The sequence below is a fragment of the Somniosus microcephalus genome, unplaced genomic scaffold (genome assembly GCF_052327205.1).
Source record: "Somniosus microcephalus isolate GS21.2 unplaced genomic scaffold, FLI_Smic_1.0 unresolved_chr9, whole genome shotgun sequence".
In the NCBI taxonomy this organism is placed as follows: Eukaryota; Metazoa; Chordata; class Chondrichthyes; order Squaliformes; family Somniosidae; genus Somniosus; species Somniosus microcephalus.
This window is the reverse complement of record NW_028225187.1, coordinates 41,367,841-41,384,690: the sequence shown is the minus strand read 5'-3', so window position 1 is coordinate 41,384,690 and position 16,850 is coordinate 41,367,841. Positions and strand designations below refer to the sequence as shown.

Here is a 16,850-nt window from a genome sequence, read left to right as displayed (position 1 = left end):
CAACAAGGTGTTGTTCAAGTCTGGGCCGCTGAGGAGTACATCGTTCAGAGACACTCCTTTACATTCAGCACTTGAATCAAACACAACTCGTAACTGGTCTGGCTTTTGTGGGTGATACACACCGAATGTTGGCAGGTACCAGTGTTCTTTACCTTCCTCCAGAGGTGGAGCAGGCTCGGCTTGGTCGTTGTCCAGCATCTTCTGCATGAACTCTATGTAATGGCCCTTCATTTCTAGCCTTTTCTCCAGTGTTCTCCTGAGTGAGCAGAGGCGCTTCATAGCTTGTTCCCTGTTACTCGGAAGACGGCATCTGGGAGAGTGAAATGGTAAGGGTGCCACCCAGCTGTGTCCATCGTCCTGGTAAACCTCCTCATCCATGATGGTTAGGAAAGCTTTGTCGTCCATGGATAGTGCTGGCTTGTCATCATCCTTGGACCTTTCAAACACTGAGCATCCTAGGCTGTCTGTGCTCACGGTGAGGCCTGCCTCTTCCTCACAGGCAGAGGAGGTTGACCTATGATGCTGCGTCATGCCATCGTAATCTTCCTTTACCTGGATCCTGTTTGGGCATGGGCTGAGAAAGGATGTGCGACCATTGAGCAACACGTTTGCTTTATAGACGTTGAAACCCGCTGGTTTGTGGACTGTTCCCAGGCAAACTTCACCCACGAGGACCCATCCCAGGCCAAGCCACTGCGCATAAGGAGCGTTGTGGGGCCCGTTGATTTGCTCACGCACCTTGTGCACCCTTAAGATGTCTCTTCCCAAGAGCAGGAGGATTGGAGCGTCCGGGTCCACAGCTGGAATCTTGTTGGCAACTGGCTGCAGGTGGGGCTGATGGCGTGCGACCTCTGGGGAGGGGATTTCCGTCCTATCATCTGGCATCATGTCACACTCAATTAAGGTGGGGAGGGGAAGCTGTAGTTTCCCATCCATGGACTCGATCATGAAGTTCCCAACTCTCCTACCCGTAGTCTCTGCTGTCCCTGCACAGGTTTTTAGCATGTACGGAGCTGCGCTGGCCTTGACTTCAAAGAGATTGAAGAATTCTTTCTTCGCTAGAGACTAGTTACTTTGCTCATCAAGCACTGCGTACATTTTGATTGCCTTCTCCTTTCTCCCTGCAGGATATGCTTTAACGAAGCAGATTTTGGAGCATGAGCGTGGGCTGCTTGCATTTCCACAAACCTCTGTACACTTGGAGGTGACTGAAGAAGATGTGCTTTTGCTTTGCTCCCCGCTATCCTTTTGTCAACCGCAGCACTCTCGGTGGTTGAAGGAGGAGGACCTGGATGAAGGGCTGCGATGTGTTTTTCACTGTTGCACTCAAAGCACTTGATTGTCGCCTTGCAGTCTTTTGCCATGTGCAGAGTCGACCCACAACACCTGAAGCAGATGCGATTCTCTTTCAGGTATGATTTGCGCTCATCAATAGGCTTGTCTCTAAAGCTTCGAGACTTTTTGAGTGGGTGGGGCTTCTTGTGTATTGGACACTGACGATCTGGGTCATCCACTTTATTCCCAGCAGAACTGGATTGGTTGACTGAGGGTTCGGCTGGAACATCTGTTTTGTGCACGCTCACAGAGGCTTTATTGCTGTACTTTGTGTGTTTCTCTGTTCTCGAAGGAGCGTAACTGCTGGAGGTGGAGAAAGTGAAACTTGGATCATTCCTCACCTTTGCCTGTTGTTGGACGAACCTGGAGAAGAGAGAGAAGGGGGGAAATGCCACGCCATTGTCCTCCTTGTACTTGGATCCCTTAGCTATCCATTTCTCTTGAAGGTTGTAGGGGAGCTTTTCCACGATTGGGTTTACCCCACGAGCTGTATCCAAATACGAGAGGCCGGTCAGGTAACCTTCTCCCTTGGCACACTCCAGTTCGAGGAGAATGTCGCCCAGTTCTCGCAGCTCGATGTTATCTTTGTTGGTTAGCTTCGGAAAGTCCTCAATCTTCTTGAGCAGTGCGTGTTCAATGACTTCTGGTGTCCCATAACAGTCTTCGAGACGTTGCCAAACCAGGTTGAGGCCTGCTGTGAGATTGCGGACGTGCACTGAGCGAATTCTCTTCACCTGTTCTGACGACTCAGCTCCGAGCCACTTTGACATCAAGTCTAGTTCTTCTCTGGCTGACAGATTCAAGTCCTTGGTGGTACTCAGGAAGGACGCTTTCCATGACCAATAATTTTCAGGACGGTCATCAAATTCTAGAAGGCCTGAACTTAACAATTCTCAGTGGATAAGGTACCTAGCGAGGTCTTGTGCACCTTGTGGCTCGGGTGAGGACTGCTTGGCTGGATTGGCCGAGTGCTGTGGAGGTCTCTGCAAGTAAGTCTTACTTGTTTCTTCTCCTTTAAGCTCAGTGTCTCCAAAAACAGGCTGTTTGCTACTGTGGTGAGTAGCTGGTTTTGCATCGAGATACCTGGATGTTTCCTTGAAGAACAATTTGGAGTGTTGTTGGGCATACTCACTTGTACGTTGCACTGGACTGAGGGCTGTTCTAGAACATATGCTTCATGGCTGGGCTCCCCACCTTCATTCTCCTCACCTTCTTCATAAGCTGCGGCTTCAGCTTCAGCGGCAGCGGCAGCTCTCTGGCTTTGGAGAATGTGGAGACTGGCGTCGAGGTCAGCTCTCTGCTTCATCACACAAGTGTCGAGGTCAGCTCTCTGATTCATCACACTAGCTTCGTTTTCAGCGAAGGACAATTGAGCCTGGGCAGCTTTTGCCTTGGCACGTGCTTTGGCGGCTGCAGAAGCTGTCGATGACGACGGTCTGCTGGACCACCGAGATGATCTAGAGGATGCTTTAGAAGACTGTGACTTGGCATCATTTGCTCGGAGAGGCTCATGCTTCTCGATTGGCTGGTCGACGTTCTCTATGGTATATTGTCTTCCTGAGCGTAGACTCATGGTAGCTGAGTGGTATCTTCTTGTGCTTGAGCCCGCTGTGCTGTTGTCTTTTTACTTTTCTGCCCTCGCAGCGCGTTCCTATGCAGAGCTAGACAGATAGCTAACAACTTGATATCTTCCCATAAAAATCACAAGGCTTGACTTTTCTTGTAAAGCTTTACTGAAAGATTCTTATTGTAAAACTGAAATACAACACAGAAATGGAAGCACACATTAGTATACAAGCGCATAACTGATATGCATACACAAATTTAGGTACGCCTGAGCAACACAGTACATTTGGCATGTAAATTACCAAACACGTGGAAACACAGCTTACTGTGAATATACATTTAGCAAACTGGAAGGCATTCTCTTTAAATTAGCCCTGTACATAGTGCATCAAAATACAGCTACTAGTTAACCAGCTAGACAGAGAGCGAGCACTTCACGGCTAGCTGTGTAAGTTTGCTTACAGAGAAAAGTTACAAACTAAACATTTTCTGCAACATACAGTATACACTAATCATCCATAACATTCTCAAGTACTTACAGACAAATAATATCCAAGACTCAGGCATGGGAACAATACAACTTCCCAGAGCATGTGCCGCTGTAGGTCTGTAGTTTACATTACTGCACTTACTGTGCTTTACAGCACTTTACTGCACTTTTACTGCAGTTGCTAGGTACCAAATAGCCACTAGGTGGCAGCACACAATGGGAATCGACCCAACTTACTCAAACCCCTGAATTAACTGGAAAACTAACATAAATTGCTACAGAGAGACAGCACAGTTATTTTATGTAATTTATTGTTATTTTAAAAGTGTGATTTAAAAACAAAATATTTGAAGTTTTAGTGATGTTTTGGGGCTTATGGTATTTATAGGTTTGACAGCTCTTCCTGTCAAACTTATGAATGAAGCATTCCCTGCTACCATTGGCTCTCCATGGCCCACATGATCCCAGGGGACGCATCAAACTAACTGCGCCCCTGACATACGCAAGCACTGCACACTGGCAGTTGGAGGAGGCCCAGGATCAGAATCCCACGCGGGCCCACAGCTCAATGGCTGGCGCGCTAGGTAAGTGCAGGTCGGGGACTTGCACCCGCGGGAAGTCCCCGACCCGAATTTCTGGGCCATTGTAATTGTCATTTTTATAATGGCCCGCATTTTCCAATCGCAGTGTCCCTGGGATTTTTTGGGCCTTGGGGAGCCAATCACAGAAGGGAATCTCCATTCATACATTTGACAGGAAGACCTGTCAAATATATGAATGGAGATTAATGAAAAATCATGGCAAAACTTTAAATATATATTTTTTAAAAACACATTTTTAAAATGACTTGAAATTACAATAAATTAAGTATTTTAAACAAAAGTTAATTTTTTGAGAAAAATAATTCAAGTTTTTTATGGGGCTACAAATAAACTTATCTTTTTTTAAAAGTATTTTAAAATGATAAATCAGTGAAATGTTTTTTTCTTTTTTGAACTCTTATCCTGGTAAAAGCAGGTCTTACTCCTGTGGGTACACAGCGCATACCCACCCGTAGGAATCGGAATATCTGGGCCAATAAAACTAGCCTGTCTATTTGAAGGATTTTTTCATATCTCTATCTCATCGTACCAGGCAGCATCACAGTGAATTTGCATTGCGCCATCTTTAACGTGTCAATTTCATTCAATGTGTGATCTCCTTACTTGAATGGAGATGGCTCAGATACTCCGAGTTAGCCTTCCACGCCCACCAGACCATGCAGAAAATGGAGGATTGCCCAAGTTAAAATGGGCAAGAAATTCGACTGCTGATTTAGGCGGGCGGCATATCCGATTCCGCCGCTTTCAGATCTCTGCCCTGGGGAATTTCTCAGCGAATGGAAGTTAAATTCGGGAGCTCTCTGGCGTTTCAACGCTTATAAAGAAAGAGCATTAAATAACGCTTCCAGCTTTTAATTCGTGACCATTATTTTTGGATAACAGGCGGGGCGGTTCAGCCTCTGCAGACTATGCATAACAAATGGGAACCTTAAGCCTGCAGATAAAAAAACGATCTCCAGTTAACTTTTGCAGCGAAATATTTATATCTCAGTTTGATTTAAAAGGTATTGGTCACCTATATTAACAAGATACGAGCGAAGGAGACAGACATTGAGATACAAGAACACACAACCGCGTTTTGAAATGTGTTGGCCCCTACCTGTCTCCGTAATTGGGACATCTTTACTGAATGGTGAATGCCTCAAATGTCCTGCGACCTTTGTTTGATATCGACAACTGTAATTTCCCTCAGAGCCTTTGCTTCGGGTGTTTATGTTGAAGGTCACACTCCGCTCATCGCCAGTCACAGTACGAGACTGTACAGGATTTTGCTTCTGATCTTTGTACAAGAGAAACGTACCCCCTCTGGAACGAATGTCACCTTTGCAGGAAATGCCAACATTTTCCCCGTTTGAAACTGCACCAGAATCTGGGTCCATGTAGAAAGTCGGCTGCGGGAGTTCACCTGTATGAAAAATACCGCATGAAATTGTGTGTCAAAAGTCTACTCAATAACATATGAGGCCACTTTTGTGAAAATGGAACAAAATCTGTCACCTTCATTCCAATGCATACTTCGCTTTTTATTACTACTTCAAGAAAGGACAGATGGGACACAGGGTGAACCAGAATGTGCTGATTTTTTCTATTATGCAAGGTATTTGATTCAGTCTGTTTTTTTCTGCTTTCAATAATGACCTTTGGGTAGCCGCTTACTGAACATCTCCATTCAATCTGCAAAACCCGACCTTCTTTTGGCTCAACGCTTTAAATGACCTCCCATTCCCAGGCCGATGTTCCATTTATCTGATTCTGTTGGAACTCGGATTAATCGGCTTCTGAAAGGTTTTCATGTTTAGTTCATTCAGTACACAGCAAATAAATGTTGTTGGCATCATTGGAGAGAGAATGAGAGAGAGAGCGAGAGGGAGATTTCACTTAGCAACAGCCAGTGTTCAAGATTGATGTTAATTGTATTGCCATAATATAAACATCCAATCACCTAACATTGGGCCAGAAATTCGGGTGCCCACAGGTGAGTATGCGCTGGGTACTCACGCGTAGGCCCAACGAAAGTGCCAGTTTTGTGCATGCACCGGAACCAGAACTTCCATTCCCTTGAAGGAAGGAGTTCGGAGGTCAAACGCATGTGCCAGAGAGGCAGTGCGTATGCCTGGAAATTCCGTTTTTTCCAGGTTTCTCGGGAGGGTAAGTCTCCAGCAGCTACGCTTATAACAAGCAGTCACAAGGCTTGCTTTTAACAAGGTTAAGTGGTGAATTAAGTAAAATTAAAACATTTTTCCACAGGTTTATAATTTCTAAATACTTTAACGAAAGGTAAGTTTATTTTTAGCCCCGTTAAAAACTGCAATTACTTTTTTCTAATATATAAATTATTGTTTAATATAGTTATTTTATGTAATTTATAGTTATTTTAAAAATGTGATGTTTTTTAAATATTTATTTGAAATTTTAGTTAGGTTTTGGGGCCGATCTCTATTCATAGATTTGACAGGTCTTCCTGTCAAATTTAAGAATACAGATTCCCTGCTACGATTGGCTCTCCATGGCCCATGTGATCCCAGAGGACGCTTCGAACTAACTGTGCCCCTGGGATAAGCAAGGACTGCGCGCCGGCAGCTGGAGGAGGCCCAGGATTGCAATCCCACGCGGGCCCACAGCACAATGGCCGGCGCGCTAGGTGAGTGCAGGTCGGGGGCTTGCACCTGCGGGAAGCCTCCGACCCGAATTTCTGGCCATTGCAAACTGAGCAATGGGATGTTGATGTACGAGAATTGTAAAGTTGTATGCATGCAAGACGTCTGAAGTACAGTGCAAAGACCAGTAACTACTGAATGTTGATGTATGAGAAATGACAACGTGTGTGGGTATGATTCGGCTGAAGGAAAATGCATTGACTGGAGGCTACCAAATAAGCCCAGACCACTTCTAATTTGATACAATGAATAGTGTATAAAAAAGGAAGGATTTGTGTTAAATTTTGAGAAAAAGAGAGAAACCTATTTGAGTGCACGCCTACTCTCGGAACTGCTGACAAATCTCTGCTTGTGAACTATGTTACACTCTGAGGAAATTATACTCCGTGTTTAGATTGAGTTTTAATTTAATGTAGAAAAAAATAAAGTGATAAATAATTATAACAAAATAAATAAGCCTTTACTACTCGACTGAAAAACAGAAGGCTTTATGAACAACAGATGCCTGTATACCTTAATAGTTCAGGCTCTCATTTATGTTCCCTGATACTCACAGTGCAAATACTCTCAGTAATCCGAGCATTGATATCAGCATTCCTACACCCTATAGGTCTCCAGCGTTTCCTAAACGATACTGCCTAGTTAAAAAACACACATTTCGTGCTGGTATTCGTTTTCTAACAGGCATAGTTAAATTTTAAATAGGTTGTAAATGACCAACATGCACAATGGTGCTAGTGGTATCCAGTAGAGGGCTTGGTTTGCACAGCAGCCTCTCAAAATACAATTAAAATTTCTCCCAGGTAAAAACAGCATTAAGCGTAAAACAGATATGTGGTCAACTTGGGGCAACCTATTGTCATGTACCATAAGCTATGCACTTTACTACAAACAAAGATTCTAGCACAGTGGCAAAGGCTAAATAGATTATAAACTGGGTTACAATTTTAAAATGTGGGTTCTGCGCAATTATGTTGATACAGAGGTAGATCCAGCTAGCCGAAAAATGTAAGAATGGGACATTTTTGAACTATTATTTAGATAAACATTTCTTGTGCAGTCGTAAACCCACAGCCACGCCAGCAGCTGCGAAAGCCAAAAGGGACCATTCCGGGCCTGGGAAGCAAGTCTTATTAATTGCATATCATCTTGAATTTCCTCTTGTCATAGTGAAAGCGGAGGTAGTTGAGGTACTGGATGTGCTAAAAATTGATAAGAAGGTGGCATAGTGGCATAGTGGTTAGCACTGTTGCCCGGGTTCGAATCCGGCCGCGGGTGACTGTCTGTGTGGAGTTTGCACATTCTCCCCGTGTTTGCGTGGGTTTCCTCCGGGTGCTCCGGTTTCCTCCCAAAGTCCAAAGATGTCCGGGTTAGGTTGATTGGCTATGATAAATTGACCCTTCATGTTAGGGGGATTAAATACGTGGGGTTACGGGGATAGGGTGGGATATATGTTGTTATAGGGGTTACGGGGATCGGGTGGGATATGTGTCGGTGCAGGCTCGATGGGCCGAAATGGCCTCTGTCTGCACTGTGGGGTTTCTGTGATTCTGCGAAGATGGGACTAGAATGGCTGGCTGTGCTTAATGTAGATAAGACACGAGGACCAGATGGGATGTAGCTTAGGATGCTGAGGGAAGTAAAGGTGGAAATTGAGGAGGCACTGGCCATAATTTTCCAATCCTCCTTAGCTCCGGGGGTTGTGCCAGAGGACTGGAGAATTAAAAAAGCAAATTAGGGTGTAAGGATAAACCCAGCAACTACAGGACAGTAAGTTTAACCTCGGTGGTGGGGAAACTTTTAGAAATGATCATTAGGGACAAAACTAACAGTCATTTGGACAAGTGTGGATTAACTAACGAAAGCCAGCATGGATTTGTTAAAGGCAAATCGTGCTTAATTAATTTGATTGTGATTTTGATGAGGTAACAGAGAGGGTTGATTAGGGCAATGCGGTGGATGTAGTGTACATGGACTTACAAAAGGCGTTTGTTAATGTGCCAAATAAAAGGCTTGCCAACAAAGTTGAAGCCCATGGAATATAAGGGACAGAGGCAGCATGGACACGAAGTTGGCTAAGTGACAGGAAAAAGAGCGTAGTGGTGAACAGTTGTCTCCGGGATGGAGGGAGGTATATATTGTTGTTCACGAGGTTATTGCTGTAAGGACCATTCCTTTTCTTGATATATATTAATGACTAGGACTTGTGTACAGGGCACAATTTCAAACTTTGCAGATGACACAAAACTTGGAAGTATAGTGAACAGTGAGGAGGATAGTGATAGACTTCAAGACGACATAGACAGGCTGGTGGAATGGACAGTCACGTGGCAGATTAAATTTAATGCAGCAAAGTGCGAACTGATACATTTTGGTGTGAATAACAAGGAGAGGCAATTTAAACAAATGGGTACAATTCTAAAGAGGGCTCAGGAACAGAGAGACCTGGGGTCTATGTGCACTTATCGTTGAAGATGGCAGGTCAGAAACATAGAAACATAGAAGATAGGAGCAGGAGTAGGCCATTCGGCCCCTCGAGCTGCTCCTCCATTCAATGAGATCATGGCTGATCATACAAATTCAGTACCCTGTCCCTGCTTTCTCCCCATACCACTTGATCCCTTTAGCTTTAAGAAATATATCCAACTCCTTCTTGAATATATTTAATGAATTGGCCTCAACTGCCTTCTGTGGTAGATGTTAAGTCGGGGTGTTCTAGTTGTAATTACTAACACAGACTACAAGATTAAAGTTCAACAGGTCTTTACTGGTTGGAGGTCAGGACTATACTAAAATACAATATTACTACACAGTGCTTATATACCGGTGGTCACCACCGGTATTACGTATACAGCAGCGGAACAGGTGGAACAGGCTTAAGTTCTCTTAAGGTGGAACAGGTTACATACACCACAGTAGAGAATTCCACAGGTTCACCACTCTCTAGGCGAAAAATTCCTCCTCATTTCTGTCCTAAATGGCTTACCCCTTATACTTAGACTGTGAACCCTGGTTCTGGACTCCACGACCATCGGGAACATCCTTCCTGCATCTAGTCTGTCTAGTCCTGTTAGAATTTTATAAGTTTCAATGAGATCTCCTCTCATGCTTCTAAACTCCAGCGAGTAAAAGCACGATTGTCCCAATCTCTCCTCATACATCATTCCTGCCATCACAGGTATCAGCTGAACACCTTCCATGGCAAGAACATCCTTCCTCAGATAAGGCGACCAAAACTGCACACAATACTCAAGGTGCGGTCTCACCAAGGCCCTGTGCAGTTGCAGCAAGACATCTTTGTTCCTGTACTCAAACCCTCTCGCTACAAAGGCCAACATACCATTTGCCTTCTTAACCACCTGCAGCACCTGCATGCATACCTTCAGCGACTGGTGCACAAGGACACCCAGGTCTCGTCGAACTTCCCCTTCTCCCAATCTATTGCCATTCAGATAATAATCTGCCTTCCTGTTTTTGCCACCAAAGTGGATAGCCTCACGTTATATTGCATCTGCCATGCTTTTGACCAATCACCCAACCTGTCCAAATCATACTGGAGTTTCTCTGTATCCTCCTCACAGCACACATGCCCACCCAGCTCTGTGTCATCTGCAAATTTGGAGTTATTACATCTAGTTCCCTCGTCTAGATCATTAATATATATTGTGAATAGCGGGAGCCCTAGCACCGATCCCTGCGGTTCCCCACTAGTCACTGCCTGCCACTTGGAAAAAGACCTGTTTATTCCAAATCTTTGCTTTCTGTCTGCCAACCAGTTCTCTATCCAAGTCAATACCTTGCCCACAATCCCATGTGCCTTAAATTTACACGCTAATCTCTTACGCGGGACCTTATCAAAAGTGTTCTGAAAGCCCAAAAACACCACATCCATTGCTTCTCCCTTATCTATTTTACCAGTTACATCCTCAAAATATTCCAGTAGATTAGTCTAGCACGATTTACCTTTTGTAAATCCATGTTGACTTTGTCCGATCCTGTCACTGTTTTCCAAGTGCTCTGCGATTACATCTTTTATAATGGACTCTAGCATTTTCCCTACAACCGATGTCAGGCTTAGCGGTCTGTAATTCCCCATTTTCTCTCTACCATCTTTTTTGAATAGTGGGGTAACATTAGCTACCCTCCAATCCATGGGTACTGTTCCAGATTCCATCGAATGTTGGAAGATGATCTGCAATGCATCTATTATTTCTAGGGTCTCTTCCTTATGTACCCTAGGATGTAGATTATCAGGTTAAGAAAGCATTTAAAAAGGCTTACGGGTCCTGAGCTTTATAAAGAGAGGCATAATAGTACAAAATTAAACAAGTTATGATGAACATTTATAAAGCACTGGTTCGGCCTCAATTCGAGTATTGTGTCCACATCTGGGCCCCACACTTTAGGAAGGATGTGAAGATATTAGAGAGGGTGCAGGAAAGATTTACAAAATTGTTCAAAGGATGAGGGATTTCAATTACGTGGATAGACTGGAGAAGCATGGGTTGTTCTCCGTAGAGCACGGAACTTTGAGAGGAGATTTGATAGTGATGTTCAAAATCAGGAGGGATCTAGACAGAGTAGATAGAGAGAAACTTTTCCCATTGGTGGAATGCTCGAGAACCAGATTTAAGGTGATTGGCAGAGGAACCGGAGGCGAAATGAGGAAAAGCTTTTTTTTACGCCATGACTGGTTAAGATCTGAAAATCACTGCCTGAAAGTGTGGTGGAAGCAGACTCAAAATGGCTTTCAAAATGACGTGACTTTCAAAATGGAATTGGATAAGTAAGTGAAGGAAAAAAGATGGCAGGGCTACGGGGAAAGGGCGGGAGGAGTGGGAATAGATGAAATGCTCTTGAAGAGAGCTGGCACAGGCTCAACGGGCCGAATGACCTCTGTCTGTGCTGTAACCATTCTAAGGTTCTATTGTTAAATAATATAATCTTGTAGAACAGTCATAAAAAATGATGTTATTAGTGAATGTACAATACCTGTTAAAAAAAGAAAAAATCGGGTGTGAATCGTAAGCGGAGTTATTGTCGCTGGACAACCCTTTGTCGTGACGGCAACCATTAAGAAATCCGCTCACACCATGTAAGGAGGTTGGGTTTGAAATCTAACATCCAAGGTCCAATGTAACTGCAGCCCAAGTGTCCTTCTGTTCCACTGGATCGTTTCATTGCTGAGTAAGCACAAATTGTTCTAATCCCATTGGGAGAATAGACTTTGTTAACATACCTCGAATAATTAACTGAACAGGGTCGCTCCGTTCTGAATATCTCCATTGTCCATTCTCCAAAAGTAGACATTCACATGTGTAAATGTCATCATAGCCATATTCTGCAGTGAAATTATAAGAGGTATAACATTGTCCTTTAGGAGCAGTCACATCGTAGAATTGATTCTGACTTTGGACATAACGGTTCAGTGTGAGGGGACACTGACAGCGACAAGTCATAGTTACTGTCTCTCCGTACACAATGACTTCATATGGTGGATTCACAGAGAAGATTGGCTTCGGTAAATCAGCTGAGGAAAGCACAGTCAAAAGAGTTTAAACACCGAAAAGCTTCAATCAATTAACATCGATATCATTGTAATAAGCTAAGTTCAACCTGTCCTTTACCTGTGCATGCCCCCGCACTGAAATGGTAAAAGTGTCAGGAGATAGCTTGCCCTCCGCTTTCTAGATCATTGGAATTAATGTGCATTTTTTAAATTGCTGTAACAGTAACATGATGTTTCAAACAACATAACAGGAAAGTGCAACTGCAGTCATTTTAAAAACGGGTAAATTAGGTTGATTTGAGCCTCCCGTTAGCGCCCACAGGGGCAGACCAGGTTGGTTTTATTGCACCCCGGTCCCTGGTGGTCTAGCAGTGCCCCGATGCACGCGGCGCTAGGTTCCACCCTATTAATCAGGGGAGGAGTCTTACAATGAGGCAGCGGTATGCTCCAACGCACTTGGCACTGTTGCACATAGCCCCCCGATCATCAGTTATGGCGGCTCAAGAAGGGTGTGGGGCACTTCCAGTCGCTCGCCACATTCTGCTTGGGACACTACTAATGAATTTCCAGCAGAGGGGCGCTAACTTTTACGGGGCGCTAAAATTAGCACCGGCAGCTTTGGCATTCTGAAATGGTCGCCAACCAATTGATCCACCCAATTACTGAATATCAGGCACTGCGTATAACGGGCGGCTGATCCGATGCCGCCCGTTTTGCACCCTGCCCGAGATGAATGTCTAGCCCAAAATAGTAGTGATGGACAGTGTTAATAAATACAATTTTACAAAATGCGTACAAGCCATGATCGCCTTTCAAATAAGTGCATTTTTTTTTGGAATATCAGAATTTAAGAAAATATTGTGGGAATTTGCCCAATAATTCCTGCAATAGATTAATGCGCCCTGGAGCTAAACAAAATCCCAAATATCAATATTAATTTCGGCTAACAATGGCTATATTAATGAATTGACTATTAATTTTAATGTCACATACTTACATATTATTATCTGTCCGAACAACGCCTGGAAATGAACTGAAAGAGAAAAAAATGAATTAATGAAAAGTTTTTGCCCATCAATAACCGGTTGACCTGTCGCATTAACCAACAGCTCCCAGAGCTCGCATGATATCACTTCCGGAATTGCCATCAGATTTTCTTTCCCAGATTTATGTGTACCTTTATAATTCAGTACAGGTAAGGTACAACATTCAAATTGATTCTAAATTATCAAACATAACAAGCATAATTATATTACTACACAATTAAACAGATCGTATACACCGAGAAAAACTTTTTGAAATGTCAATTTGTGTTTCATAGTGGATATAAATGTTAATACATTTTGGTCTAGACTGTTGGAAAGAAAGAAAGAGAGAAAGAAGGAAAGAATGAAAAAAAGAATGAAAAAAATAGAAAGAAAAAAGAAACAAGGAACGAGGGAATGACGACAGAGATAAAGATGGAAAGAAGGAAAGAAAGTAAAACAAAGAAGCAGAAAGAAAGAAAGAGAGAAAGAAAGAAAGAAAGATAGTAAGTCAGCTGGAGAAAAGAAATACACTTGGAAATCTGAAATACAAACAGAAAATGCAGGAAAAACTGAACAGGTCAGGCAGTATCTGTGGGGAGAGAAATAGAGTTCACGTTATCGCTGACCTGTCAGCCCATAAAACTACTGCAAACACTTTCTGAACATAAATTTCTCATGTTACACCAGTGTGTGTGTTTATATATGTATATACACAATATATTGAGTTATGAGGAGAGATTACAGAAACTCGTGGAGCCAAATATCAGCCATGATCTTATTGAATGGCGGAGCAGGCTCGAGGGGCCAAGTGGCCTATTCCTGAGCCTATTTGTTATGTTCATGTGGAAAGAAAGAAAGAAAGAAAGAAAGAAAGAAAGAAAGAAAGAAAGAAAGAAAGAAAGAATCAGATGGAAGGAAAGAAGGAGCGAGTTAAAGATCATAAAAACATAAGAACATACGAACCAGGAGCAGGAGTCGGCCAATTGGCCCCTGGAGCCGGCTCCGCCATTCAATAAGATCATGGCTGATCCAATCTTGGACTCAACAACACTTTCCCGCCCTCTCCCCATTCCCCTTGGCTCCCCTGTAGTTTAAATGTCTGTCAATCTCCGCCTTGAATATAATCAATGACTCCGCCTCCACAGCTCTCTGGGGTAGAGAATTCCAAAGAATTCCGATCCTCTGAGAATAAATTCCTTCCCATCTCCATCTTAAATGGTGACCCCTTATTCTGAAACTATGCCCCCTAGTTCTAGATACCCCCAGGAGGGGAAACATCCTCTCAGCATCCAACCTGTCAATCCCCCTCAGAATCTTATATGTTTCAATAAGATCACCTCTCATTCTTCTAAACTCCAATGGGTATAGGCCCAACCTGCTCAAACATTTGTGAAGAGAGAGAGAAAGAAAGAAAGAAAGAGAGAAAGAGAGCGAGAGAGTTACACTTATAGGTATATAAATGTAATGAGAAGTAGCAGATGCTAGAGATGAAGAGCATTTATAATAAATATCCGGCCCCCTTGGGAATCTAACTACCTTCCGTCTGCCACATTGCCGATCAAGGACAAGCCTCTGCACTTTGAACAGGGCAAGCCTCCGAACCACATGTGTCCCTGGGATACATGGTCCTCCTTGCATTTCATAGTGGAGAGACCCAGGATCGCAATGCTCGGCACCGACAGAGCCAACAGGTTAATGCGGAGATCTTTCCTGATCGGAGACATCCGCACGCACGAAGCCTCCGATCGGAAATACAGGGCCAATGTGTCTTTGGCTTATGTTTATAACAGCCTCACATACCTTCTCCTTTCATCCTTTAATAGGCTTTTAGATTGTACGAGAAGATTGTTCAGATCATGAGAAACATCTGTGTGATTTTGTTTAAGCTACTAGAGCACATCATCCAGTTTGTATCCTGTGAATTGCTATTTCATGTATTTAAAATGTCAAAGAAATGTCGATTATGATCAAATATGCACATTAGTAAAAAAACAGCTGTATGCTGAACCCTGTGTCGGCAGTTCCTCAATTCAAGCAGTTTGCGGAACTCTCTATTTGAACTTTTCATTGACGTAAAGATCTTCGAGTAGTTAATTTTACCAGACAGTACACCCATGCCCACTGATTCCAAGAACAACTGAGAGAGTAAACATGTTCTAATTAGATTCGTGCACACTGTGCGGATCCTTCCAAAATACCGAGATATTGTGTTTTGGTAATTGCCTTCGTCATTGATTTTGGGGATAATGGATATGACGTGAATGTTGCTGTAGTAACCGAGATTGCAACACAGATGTCACGTTAGCTGAAGCCACTAATTAGGGCACTGGGTTAACATTAGTCAAGTTGTCACAAAAAGGAATGGATAACATCCCTTATTCATTATGTTGGATTGTACTGGGGATTTGGGAGGGCAGACTATCCGAAAATGGAGAGAGCGAAAGAGGCAGAACAACAGGAGGGCGCGGTCATGGAGGGAGAGTGAGAAAAGTAAAAGGGGAGAGAAAGTGGATAATGAAATGAAAGGCTCGGGTCCGGACTGCCAGTCAATGTGCTCACGGGAATAGACACAGGGGAACAACCTGTGGAATAGTGCAAAAGGTGATAGATGCACACATCGATATAGACACAGAGCAATAAATAAACAGAGAGAAAGAGAGATTTTAAGAAAGAAAGATTGAAAGAAAGAAAGATTGAAAGAAAGAAAGATTGAAAGAATGAAAGGTTAAAAGAATGAAAGATTGAAAGAAAGATTGAAAGAAAGATGGAAAGAAAGAAAAAAGTGAGATAGTAAGAAAGAAAAACAAAGAGATAGTGAGGCAAGTCGATAAAACAAAACACTGTGGATCCTGGAATCCTGAAATGCAAACAGGAAATTCAGGAAACACTCAGCAGGTCAGGCAGTATCTGTGGAGAGTGAAACACAGTTAACGATACAGGTTGATAAATGTAATGAGATCTAGAAGATATTAGCGATGAAGTGCTTTTAAAATAAGTGCAGGAACTGGGAACCACTCCCAGAAACCTCTTTCCCACACTTCCAACATCGCCACTTCCCTCCCAGAAACTATTTCCAACCATCAACCCCACCCCTGCCAGTCTACCTACTGTCTTCCACCTCATTCCCGAACCAGGGCAAGCGTCTCCACTTTGTTAGATTATCCACGATTCCCTTACCTCCCGCTGTTCTACTGTAACCATTAAAAATCCTCTGCACCCAATATGTGTCTCTAGACTTGCAACATTAGCACTCCCATTTGCCTTACACCATCATCCATTTTGTCACTGAATCACTCACGTCCTCCAACCTATCAAAGACTGCCTCCTTTTATTAATTTCCTGTCCCCTTTATCCTGGCACTTTATATTCTTAAAAGCTGCTCATCTCTAACAACTTCCAGTTCTAATGAAAGTTCGTTGAACTGAAACAATAACTCTACTCTCTCTCCACAGATGATGCCTGACAATTTGAGTGTGTCCAGCACTTACCGTTTGAAGTAAGTTAGACAGACAATGTGTCTTTGAATTAGTTATATAGCAGCCACACATACCCTTTCCTTACTTCCTTTAATCCGCTTTCAAAACTGTACGAGAACAGTGTCCAGATCTTGAGAAACCTCTGCATGATTTATTCCTTAAGGTACCAGAGCACATCATCCAGTTT

General features: G+C 43.2%; 1 protein-coding gene across 1 annotated transcript in view; it reads right to left on the bottom strand.

Annotated features, from left to right (window-relative positions):
• Window positions 1-15,000, bottom strand: part of LOC147085115 (low affinity immunoglobulin gamma Fc region receptor II-like) — a 34,309-nt gene extending 19,309 nt beyond the window's left edge. Inside the window, exons 1-4 of the mRNA XM_085979441.1 lie at window positions 14,988-15,000; window positions 11,890-12,180; window positions 7,537-7,550; window positions 5,093-5,384 (exon numbers count right to left, since the gene is read on the bottom strand). Of these exons, the coding sequence (XP_085835567.1) occupies window positions 5,093-5,384; window positions 7,537-7,550; window positions 11,890-12,180; window positions 14,988-15,000 (610 nt within the window). The remainder of the gene's footprint in view (window positions 1-5,092; window positions 5,385-7,536; window positions 7,551-11,889; window positions 12,181-14,987) is intronic.
• Window positions 15,001-16,850: the final 1,850 nt, after the last annotated feature.